The sequence below is a fragment of the Pygoscelis adeliae genome, unplaced genomic scaffold (assembly GCF_000699105.1).
Source record: "Pygoscelis adeliae isolate BGI_AS28 unplaced genomic scaffold, ASM69910v1 Scaffold664, whole genome shotgun sequence".
NCBI lineage: Eukaryota > Metazoa > Chordata > Aves > Sphenisciformes > Spheniscidae > Pygoscelis > Pygoscelis adeliae.
The window spans coordinates 1,619,461-1,630,682 of NW_008824762.1; the positions used below are offsets into that span (position 1 = coordinate 1,619,461).

At 43.0% G+C, this 11,222-nt stretch overlaps 1 protein-coding gene across 1 annotated transcript in view; it reads left to right on the top strand.

Annotated features, from left to right (window-relative positions):
- The window catches only part of SMARCAL1 (SWI/SNF related, matrix associated, actin dependent regulator of chromatin, subfamily a-like 1), a 41,405-nt gene extending 33,100 nt beyond the window's left edge, over positions 1–8,305 (top strand). Inside the window, exons 10-16 of the mRNA XM_009323541.1 lie at positions 691–909; positions 1,713–1,783; positions 3,977–4,079; positions 5,206–5,388; positions 5,900–6,000; positions 7,554–7,650; positions 8,054–8,305. Of these exons, the coding sequence (XP_009321816.1) occupies positions 691–909; positions 1,713–1,783; positions 3,977–4,079; positions 5,206–5,388; positions 5,900–6,000; positions 7,554–7,650; positions 8,054–8,251 (972 nt within the window). The 3' untranslated portion in view covers positions 8,252–8,305. The remainder of the gene's footprint in view (positions 1–690; positions 910–1,712; positions 1,784–3,976; positions 4,080–5,205; positions 5,389–5,899; positions 6,001–7,553; positions 7,651–8,053) is intronic.
- Positions 8,306–11,222: the final 2,917 nt, after the last annotated feature.

The following is an 11,222-nucleotide window of genomic DNA, read 5'->3' on the forward strand; positions in this document are numbered from 1 at the left end:
CTCCCAGCTTCTTGTGCACCTCCTCGCTGGCAGAGTAGGGGAAGCTGGAAAGTCCTTGACTTAGTATAAACACTGCTTAGCAACAACTAAAACATCAGTGTTTTATCCCATTATTCTCATGCTAAATTGAAAACACAGCACTATACCAGCTGCTAGGAAGAAAATTAACTTTATCCCAGCCGAAACCAGGAAAGCATGTCAGACAAGTGTAACGTCTCTGTGAAGGCATTTGGGTTAAGCATGTTTGTCCTCATGCTGTTAGAGAAGATTTGTGTGTGTCTCTGCTTAAAGCTGAGGTAAATGTGTATGCACAGGACTGCAGTGAGTTCTGTCGGCCTGCCCAAAGCTACAGGTGGAGAGCAGAAATACCTTGCTGTGTGAGGATGAATACCAGGGCACAGTGCTGTGGCAGGGATCCCTACCATTCTGTGTAGTCCTCTTCCCTGCACCTCCCGGAGCACTTGTAGATAGGAAAAAGGGGAGTTTATAAGTAACCTTCTCATACTGGGTGGATTAGTTTGTACACTTCTATCTTACTGCCATTTTTGTCGAATCTCTCTTCCTACTGACCATTAAGTTCTTGCCTTGTCTAGTTTCCCTGGAAGTTTATTCTACTCTTGGATCGCCTGCAGACCAGAAGAGTCAGTCTCTTGTAAGTTTGACACTGATAACTGCTTTGATCTTTTCCAGATGCCATGGGGTTGGGACTACTCTCGATCATCCAACTTAACTGAACTGAAAATTTTGCTGGAAGAGTCCATCATGGTCCGACGTCTGAAATCAGATGTGCTTTCCCAGCTTCCAGCAAAGCAACGCAAAATGGTTGTGGTGGCTCCTGAAGGCATTAGCGCAAAGACTAAAGCTGTCTTGGCAGCTGAAGCAAAGAAGATGGCTAAAGGATATGAAAGTGTAAGTCAGAAACTATTTTCATGATGAGCCATTGATATTTCAGGTACCTTTATTTAAAAACATCAGTGGTAAAACAGTACCCTGAGTTCCAAGGAAGGTCAGAGCCGCACCTCATGTGAAGGTGCAGTGGAAGGTTGTTGAAAGCACAGTTTTAAATGAATGTACAACACAATCAAAATAGCTCAGCTTTTTTTCCTTTTGATTTATGTATTCTACTTTGTCCCCTTGTGTGAAATACCATTTCTTCTCTCTTCTTTCCTCTCTCAGTCCTTTCTAATTGTCTTTCGTACCTCCTGCCTCTGTACTTACTCTTCTCTCTTGCCTTGTAATCCCATTCACCCTACAAACACAGCCTTGTTGAAGCTGTGTTGTGAACACAGCAGTAGCCAAAAACGTGAAGAGTGTATTTTTGCTTTTTTTGTTTGTTTTTCTTGTATGGATAGCAAATGCATATTCTAGGTTCCTAGGTTGCTAATACAGTTCTGTAAGAACTTAGGAATTTTTCCTTGCCATTTTAGTTGGGAAATGCTTTCTCAACTAAAGCTACGTTTGTGATATGCTTGTCAACCAACTTGTAGGAGTTGAGTAGGAGGTAGGAAGGGAGGTGTCAGAAATAGGAGTGTATTTGCCATGCCCAGTGGCGAGTGGGAGACTTCCTCCTCCAGTCCCCTTTTATTGTGCGTTTTTAGGCTGATTTTTTCCTAGCAAAGTGTTCATTGGCAACCTCAGACATCCCAGATCTGTAAGCAAGAAGGAAAAAAGGCATTTCTGAGACTTACATTTATTTATCTTTTTCTCTGCAGAAACAACAAGAGAAGGAAGCTCTTCTCCTCTTCTACAGCAGAACGGCAGAAGCTAAAATCCGCTCAGTCATGTAAGCTGCATGTCATTGCTTCAGTCTTGCCTAGTAAAATGTGTTTTTCTGCTGAGAACAGGAAAACGGTGCCTTAGAGATAACAGTGCAGGGACATGAAGCATAGCCTCAAGCCAGCTTAGAAAAAAATTGATTTTAATTACAATGCACTAAACATTTTCTTCTCTCGGAGTTCCTAGGCTGAGTAAGTCTTCTGATTTCATTCCAGATACGGATCTAAACTGTCATTTGAACCATCTAAAATTATTTGGTGTTTGGGACTTGGATCAAGTTCCCTGGTCTGGACTGCATTTCAGTTTAAGGAGGGGGGGAGTAATGAAACTAAAAGTATCCACAGAATTTGAGAAAACAAACGCTGCAGTCCTGCTGCAGCAGGAACCCTGCGCCAAAAAGTTTGAGATGGACTGAACTTTAGTTGTACCATGCTCTAAGGATGTCACAGCCCCTACTGAAGTTCTTGGCTCTTCCACAGAACTCACATGGGACCTCAGTAGCAAAAGTTTTCTATCATAGGTGTGCTTTTAACTCTATCTTCCCTAGGAATAATTTCCTTCTGTGACCTTCCGTGCCCTTTCATCCTTAGCCTTTTGCTGGGACTACAAAGGAGTTGCTTTAGGTCATATAGCATGACTTTTTAATAAGTAGTATGCTAATAACATGAAAACAGTTTACTTTTCCACAGTCCTCTGAATGTAAGGACCAGCTGGTATGCGCCGTGTGATTTCACAGTCTCGGACCTTGCTGCAGAATCTGCTTGTTCGGCACAGACGTGCACTTCAGAGTCCCAGTGCTCATTTCTGTAGAAGAGTTTCTTCCTTTTATGTTAGCGAACAGTTAGAAGACTTTCTTCTTTTTATATTCATTTGTAAGTGTGAACTGAATATAAAACCATGAAGTGCTGTTTACTTAACTCTCTGGTAGGAACTAGTCCATTTTTTTCCTGGGGTTTAGTAGCATTTAAAATACCACTTTTTATAAGCTGCTAATGTACATTACCATCTAGCTAATGGTACTGTCCTATGATCATGAGCACCTCCCACGTCTTACCCTTGATGACAGTGTCTTCCACTGCTTCCATTGAAATGACTGGCCATTTGTTAAATGCAATATGCATCAGCTTGCTACACTGAATGTTCACTTTGATATTTAAAATCCAGCAATCCCACTTCTCTCCCAGATTTCTTTGTTAAATGTTATTGTCACATAATTGGGATCTGGACATCACAGAACCCTGGAAGCTCTCTGCCAAGCACTGATACATCTTAATATAGCGCTGGAAGTCCTGCTTGGTGTTTTCTGACAGTTGCTGCTGACCTAAGCTGTGTTGTATTTAGCAAAGAACTTGGTATTCCTGATCTTCGCAACAACTTTGTTATTCCGGAGAACAGATGACATTTGTATCATCTGTTCTGATAGCTGTTGCTATACTTAGCTACAAATTTTAGGCTTTTAGGTGTTTTTCAGGCTCCAGTTGACCTGATTGTATCACAAGTTACTACATAGAAAGGGGTTCTGTAGCTCAGCTATTAGTCCATGGCAAAAGCCAGGTGTTTTCATTTAGTTAACACTGTTTAACTGTGTTTAAAAGGAGTCTTGTTACCTTTTCATTGGTCATTAGCCTATATGCATATGGATAATTCCTAGAAACATCTGATATATTTACATTGTTAAGCTGTAGTAAATTGTCAGTGTGAACCCTTGCAAGCAAAGCTACTTTTAGGATACTCTGATGCATGCGTTCAGAGACCTTTTCTTCTAAAATAAAAACAGTCCTAAGTATACATAGAAAGGATAATTGTATACAGATTAGCTTAGTGTATTGTGATTGTGCAAAAGTTAGAAATACAGAAGGGTGAATGAGATTGTCAAATAAGTATAGATGACCTCCAGTTGATTGGGCTAGGATGTTGTGTTTCAAGTAGGATATAATAAATCGATTGATACACAAGTATAAATGTAGGCAGCTGTCCAGCTGTGGTGGAGAAAAATGAGTGGATTTTCCTGCAATGTCTTTTTTAATCTGTAGGAGGCTTGACTGGCTAGTTGCATTTTACAGCAACTTTTTTAAGCTATCTTATTTCCTAGTTTGTGTGTATAGATGAGCAGTATCTTTAAAATTTGTTGTGAGCAAAGCCTGTATTCTCTCAGCATAATTTATAGAGTTTTGGGGTTTTTTTTTCCTCTTTCATGTAGAGAATACATCCTGGAGTTACTGGAAAGTGGGAATGATAAATTCCTGGTGTTTGCTCATCACAAGATAGTGCTGGATGCAATAGTTGCAGAGCTGGAGAAGAAAGTAAGTATTTGACTGAGTTGTCTTAACTTTATCACTATTTCAGCTGCAAAGCTGTTTAAGAGCTCCCCAGAGTTATGGCCGGTCAGATAGTTTATGAAGGTTAGTGGCAGAGATAGTTTCTACTTGCTGTGCTTCTGAATGTGCCCTTCACCAAGGGAGCTGAGCTGTCAGGGTGAATGCCTCACAGGATGCACTTCGTATTAGCTGAATGGCTTTTGTTGTATATAATGTTCTTGAATCTCCATTGTCTGCCCTGAAGCTTGTGGATTCTTGGAGGGGTGTTACCCTGTGTGACCATCTCTGCTTTGTCCTCCAGGCTTTCCTGAGAGAGGGAGAATGTAACAACCCAAGTCCAGCTGTGGCTGCCTTCCTTTATCTCTGTGATGCTCTTACATTTTTGAACTGGGATACTGTAGGGAGACTTGGTAGACATGCCAGTCATCTCTCTGACTTCAAAAGTGTTTTGGCTAATTATTCATGAGAGACTTCCATGGAAGCCCCTAAAGAGTTCTGGGTCATGCTGGGGCAGTGTGAAGGATGGTTTAAGTTAATATTCCAAACTATAAACCACAGTGGCAGTGATGACTTTGCTGCCTCTGTGGCAGCATCCTCCAGGAGAACAAGGAGGTTAGACACTGAAGAGCTATGGCCCTGCATCACCTAAGTTTGTCATGCCTCTCCTGAGCCTACCACAGAGCAACTGAGATGTGTAGGATCCCATCTTCTCCCATCACAAACAGGGGAAGACTTAGGGAGGTTGGTGAGGTAGTAACAGCTGTAACATCAGCACACAGACAGTGTTCAGCTTTGTATTAAGCCAGTTGCCTTTCCACTGTACCTGAGTTGCCAGCTTGTTGCTGTCCTTCCTGTTGTTCAGGACTGGTGGGAGAGCAATAGACATAAGAGCAAGTCATGCATTGTGAACGGGCGGGGAGGTACATTATATGCTGAGCTACAGTGCCTCCACCTTAAAGATGAGGAGAGGTCTTAAAAATACAACTGTTGCCTTTTTACTTTCCTGGTTCTGCCATGGGGAAGGGAAACAGAATCCACTAAAACATGGAAGGAGGAAATGGGAAAGGGGACACAAGGCCTCTAAAAAGTATCTTCTTCTGCCCTTTCACAGCATGTTGAATACATTCGCATTGACGGCTCCACACCTTCAGCTGAGCGGCAGTCTCTGTGCCAGAAGTTCCAGTTCTCAGAGAAGCAGGTTGTGGCTGTCCTGTCCCTCACTGCCGCAAACATGGGCCTGACATTGTCTGCTGCGGACCTGGTGGTGTTTGCAGAGCTCTTCTGGAATCCGGGGGTATGCATCCTGGAGGGGACAAGGGTTGGATGCTCCCTGGAGAGCAGAAACATTGGCGCTTGGGAGGAGATGTAATGGGCAGGAGACTTTCTGTAGGGTTTTTCTCTTTCTTTCTCTGATGGCTACTTGTGCACCCCCAGGTGCCTGCGCTTGAACCAGTGAGGCTGGTTACACAGCTTGCTGGCTGGAGATGATGATGTGAAAGGGAAACATGCTCCTGTTTCTTAACTTGACAGAGCTCTCAACAACTTACCCAGCCAGGACCTGAAAGGGACCATCATCAGTGCTGACCCTCTACTTTGGAAAAATGCTCAGTGTTATTTGGGAACCCCGTGCACCAGATTACTTCTGGGCTTAGTCTGTGTTTGAGGATGCAGGTGTTAACAGGATCCAGATGAGAAATAGTAGCTAAGCACAAGAAAGGAGATGGCCCTGTTCTCTGGTGCTTATGCTATTTCTTAGATGTTGCAGCTCTCTCACTTTGTTTTCTTTGTCATGTTTTTACATAAAGATTTTGATCCAGGCAGAAGATCGGGCACATCGAATTGGACAGACCAGCTCCGTTAATGTTCACTACCTAGTGGCTAAAGGCACAGCAGATGACTACTTATGGTAGGAAGTGAGAAAGACATTTTGGTTTTCCTGCCACCTGTTTTCACTGTTTGTCACATATGTGATGTAAGGTGCTTAATCTTAGTGCTGATTTCCACAGCCTGTGAGGGGAGGAGCAGTAACTGCCAATCAGGGCTGCTGTGAGCTGGTGACATGGCCTGGCCACAGTGGACATAACTAAGTGGATGACAAGCAGGAGGAATAAAAGTAGTTATCTGACAAAGAAAGGGCTGTTGAGAGAAATTCTGGTAGAGCTGATGCATCTGAAAACTTCACAGCCTCTGTATAAGGAGAAGGAATTGTATTAGACAGAGCCCAGAGCATTCGTGTTCTGGGCTACTGTAAAGTGCTGAGTACTATCAAGCAAAGTCAACAGACGCTGGAGATGGTTCAATGTATTGTGGATCAGGTCTGAGGAGCAATCTGGCTGCTGCGTGCTTGGACAGGGAGCTGTGGAGGACAACTGCACTGTTGCTTTCCTCTTGCTCTTCAGTGAGCCCTTCAGATGGATTAAAGAAGTGCTACTGACCCACCTCTGGAGGGTTGTGGTCTGAGCATTTTTGGCTGCCATGAGAGCTATCAGTGGACGCTGGTCCTTAGGGCTGGGGAATCTGACATCCTGGGGAAGGGGAGGATCTGAGGAATCCTCAGTGCTGCAAGGGAACTGACCTGCAAACGATGAAAAGAAATTATCCACCAGCTGGTTCATTTAAAGTCCAAAATTACATCTTTATTACCTTGTTTAAAGGAATGAATGAACTAAGTGAACTTCTTGTGCAGTTCCCAGAATATCATGATGGCAAATAATTATAACCCTGCAATGCAGGGATCTGGAAACTGATGCATTGCCCACGTTTCATGGCAAGTTAATGACAGTAATTCTGCCTTTATTTGTGGAATGCTGTCCATGCAGCCATTAATGCTTAATGGGAAGGAAATATGGCTCTTCAAAGAAGGACAGTGCCATCCTTTTTAAAGGTGAGAAAAAGAACAAGAAGATAGGGCTATTTGGTAAATGCATTAATTGTGCTGTGGCCTTTGCTTCTTTTAAAGTGTCTAGTCTGCAGGTGCGGTTGGGACCTCTCGGCCTCTTGGGCCAGTGATGAATTCTTCCTCCTGCAGTACACTGGGAGATACCCTAGAAATGCTGATGTGTCTGTTGGTGGGGATTACCGTTGCTTGCCTTGGAGACTGAACACACAGGCTATTGGGACTCCCTTTAGCTGCATCTTCTTGTTCTGACTTTGTACCATTGGTGTTGCCTCAGTCAACTAGCTTACCTATTGGATATGTGCATTCTTCAAATATTTATAGCCTGAAATCCTCTTTTTGTTACTTATTTAAATTGGATTGATTGATATCCCAAGACAGCATACAGTCATCATAAAAAAGAGCAGGACAGGTTAAGGAACTAACAAGCTTTGGTAGAAAAGCCATCTTTATACCCCTGGTTTTTTTTTTTGTTTTTTTTTTTTCATCTACACATAGTAAATGACACAGTGGCCTTGCAAGATATTTTCTTCCTTTCAGTAATATCTGTTTATCTCTCCTAGGCCAATGATTCAAGAGAAAATCAAAGTGCTGGGGGAAGCTGGTCTTTCAGAAACCAATTTCTCCGAAACAGCTGAATCCACTAATTACTGCCCTAAGGTAATGGACCTGAAAGAATATCCATGATCCCTGGGAGAGGCTGAATGGGCTTTAGCTTGTGTACATGTAGATTGGCAGGTGATTGGCAGGCTGACCTTACACCTGTTCTGCCTTTAATGCCACAGACCAGATTCTCCTATTCCTCCCAGGATCCATGCCTTGACTCGGAGTCTCCACAGAGAGTTCCCAAACCTGCTGCATGCAAGGAGACATGATAGCCTCTGTAGCATATATATGTCTCTGAGATAGATGTATATGTGTGTATATATATGTATGTATGATATATATATATCACATGAGATATACACACGTGCACTGTCTCGGGGGAGTGCCCTCTGGTTGTTGCTTACTTTGTTTTTATATGACAAGGTGTATGCAGATTCTGTCTGTTCTAATTTCTCAGCCAGATCCAAAGCAGAAGACCATCTATGACCTTTTCCAGAGGACCTTCTCTGAGAGCAAAGATGACACTGATGAAGTTTTGCTTTTGGAGGCAGCTGATGCTTGTTGTGAGTTTGACTCTGGCAGTGCCTTGCACGGTACAGAAGGAGAGACATGTTCAGTGAGTCCTCCCAAAAAGCGGCGTATTGAGGAGTTTTAAAAAGTGTAATGGTGACAGCAAAAGAGAATGTGGCTGAGATTTTTTTTTTTAATTAAAAAAGAGAAAACAAAAGCAATCAAGTATTATTTTTCGAGTTTTCAAAAATAAGACTTTAAGTTTTCTGTATCTCTAGTGCATTTCATCTCGAAGGATGAGAAGGCAAACTGACAGCATGATAGATGAGCAGCACACACCTGGCAGCCTGCACATTTTGCAGTCCTGGTTTTGCTGGTGACTGAGTGGCCATGGGCAAGTAGCATGCTGCTTTGTTTCAGCATGTCAGCTTCCACAGCTGTTTTGTTTAAAAAGCAGATAATGATTGTCTGTCCACAAGGCAGAACTGTTGTGAACACTAACTTCTCAGCAGCTGCAGAGTGTTTTTAACAATCAGTCTTCCATCTCCAAGAATTTTAGTCTGTATTTATAGGAGTCAGTTCACTGGCAAAATTTGACCCTTACTTGGGTCACTCACAAACTGGCTCTCTGGTATTCAGTTTGGCAGTGAGGAGAAAAGATCCAGACAGATCTTGATGTTTTGTGGAGGTGGGGGGGAGGAGGGAGAGCCTCAGATTTTTGTCTGTGCAGAGCAGTCAGTACCTTGAAACTAAGTAGTATTAACTGTCTGCCAGGAGGTGTGTATTGCCTATTAGGCACATGTCTGCCTGAGTACACTGATCTCTGGCCTCATCTGCTAAATCTTAGGATCTGCTCCATGGCATGTGCTTCTTGTCTCAGTGGAGGGTGAAGCTTGTGCTGACTGCTAGGGATTAAGCCTGGCTGTTGAGGAAGGGTGTGTGTGTGTGTGTTTTCTTCAAGACTTGAGACAGGTGAGTAAGGAGAGGGGGACACGTGGACTTTTGTTCTCTTTTTGTAAGAAACTGATTCTGGACTGAGCTGTTTAAATAAAAAGTTGCTTTAAGTTGTGGTTCGCAAGCTTTTGGTACTTTTTCTGTTTTAGAATTTCAACTCCCTTTGGACCTGAAGCTTGAGAAATACGTGATGCAGTGGAAATATCAGCGTTTTTTAAAAATATTTACAATGGCTGCAAGATAGGTCTTTTTGGGGACACTTCCTTTTGTGCTTTCTAAAATGCATCAACTTTCAAAAGGGAAACTCCCATGGTACTTTGCTTATAGATGAATCAACAACTACTTCCATAAGACATTTAGGCTGGTACCCTAGGACCTGTTATTTGCTCCCATTACAGCTCTGGGCAGGTTACACTGAGAATGCCAAAAGCAGCACTGTTGCTTGATGCAGTGATTAAAATGCCTGTTTTCAATTTGTGATAGTCTCTATCATCCTCTCAGCCCTGTGAACAGGGAGACCTGAAATCCCAGCTTCGGTGCTGCCTGAGCAAAACCACTCTTTGATTCCTTTCAGGAGCTTGTGTCACATTCTCTGACCCTTGGGCATGGCGTGATTCCACTTTATGGCGGTGATGCCTCTGCAAAAACTCTAGAGGCCGCTTTTGATGTGGGCTTGATGGCTGTTTATCAAAACTGATCTTATCAGGCATCTCTGGCTGTTTTTCATATTTTTGTGTATTATTGTCAGTGTGGCGTAGCGTGATCCCAAATGAATGTCTTTCGTGCTCCCGGTCTTAGTGCTAGAAGATACTTGGAAATGGGGTAGCGTTAAGCAAATGTGACCAGGGACTACAGGAGAAGATATAATTTCACAGAGGTACCAGTTAGCTATGTTTTACAGCCATAATATGTAGAGAAGGGTGGGGGAAAAGGAAACTCAAGGTTTACTTTTAGCTTCTGGAGGCCAGGAGCTAACATGCTGTGCAGGCGGCATGCTTGGCTGTGTGCAGATACCGGACACTGACAAAAAGCCCTCTCTTCCACAGTTGAGGACAAAAATGTTTGTGCTAGAAGAACAGCCTGATAATAACAGATATTTTTTTCCTGCATCGAAGGGTTTGATTATCCCATTTTCAGCAGGTGTCATCATGGAGATGCCCTACAGGCTGCGTATGCAATTGTGCTGGGTAGAGACTTGCTTTTCATTCATGACTGCGGAAGGTGCTTTGGTGTGTGTGCAAGTGAAGAGGAGTAGGACCAAGGATCGTGTGACCAGCCAACTGGAGGAAACGCTTTATCTCTGGATTTGAAACGGAGAGCTAAACGTCATTTCTCTTGCTCCAGCAGCTGGCCAGGAGATAAATACACACTTTTCAACATTTTAAAATGTCTTTCTTCGTGAACACTGAGCATTTAATCTGTTTCTAGGACACGTGATCTTTCTACTTGCAGAGAGGGTTGTTCTGATGAGTAAGGGGTGAGAAATGTTGCTGTCTGCCTACTGAAAAAAAAATATGGAAGACGTATACCCATATTGGCATCTCCTATAGGAGTAATTCTCTTCCTCCTTGTAAACCTACAGCTACTTCAAAATAGTAGTTTTCTGAAATCTGCTGAAAAGTACCCTTGGAGAATTCTGCTTCTCATAAACTCAATTTATCTTATCCATATATTGATAAATCCCAGCCCTGTTAGAGGAATGCTAGGTGTACTCTTTTGTTGTTGGGGCCCATAAAATCTCAGGTGGTTTGCTGCAGAGTTCCAAAGGCTCTTCGAGTACACTTGAGATTCACTTTATCCTTACTAGATTAAAAAAGGGGAGAAGAATCTTGCAGGAAAGTGCTTTTAGTCATTACCTCAAGGGATTGGAAAGACTGTGCAGGCCTTAGCCCAATTACACTATTAGTCTGTCATTAATATGATGAGGAGGTGGTTGGGAATCTGCCAGCAGGCTCAGACAGGATCTCCAAGGCTTGCTGATGAGAATTTGTACAAGGTAGTGTGCAGGTTGCCAGTGAGACCCACGGGCAGGCTCAGGAGCATGCAGTGCTCTTGGGGTCTCTTACACCTGCCCATCGAAGATGGTGTAACTAACTTTTTGGCATTATCTAAAGCCCAATAGAGTAAAGGGAAGCACCCATTTTATTGGGTCTTGGAGCATC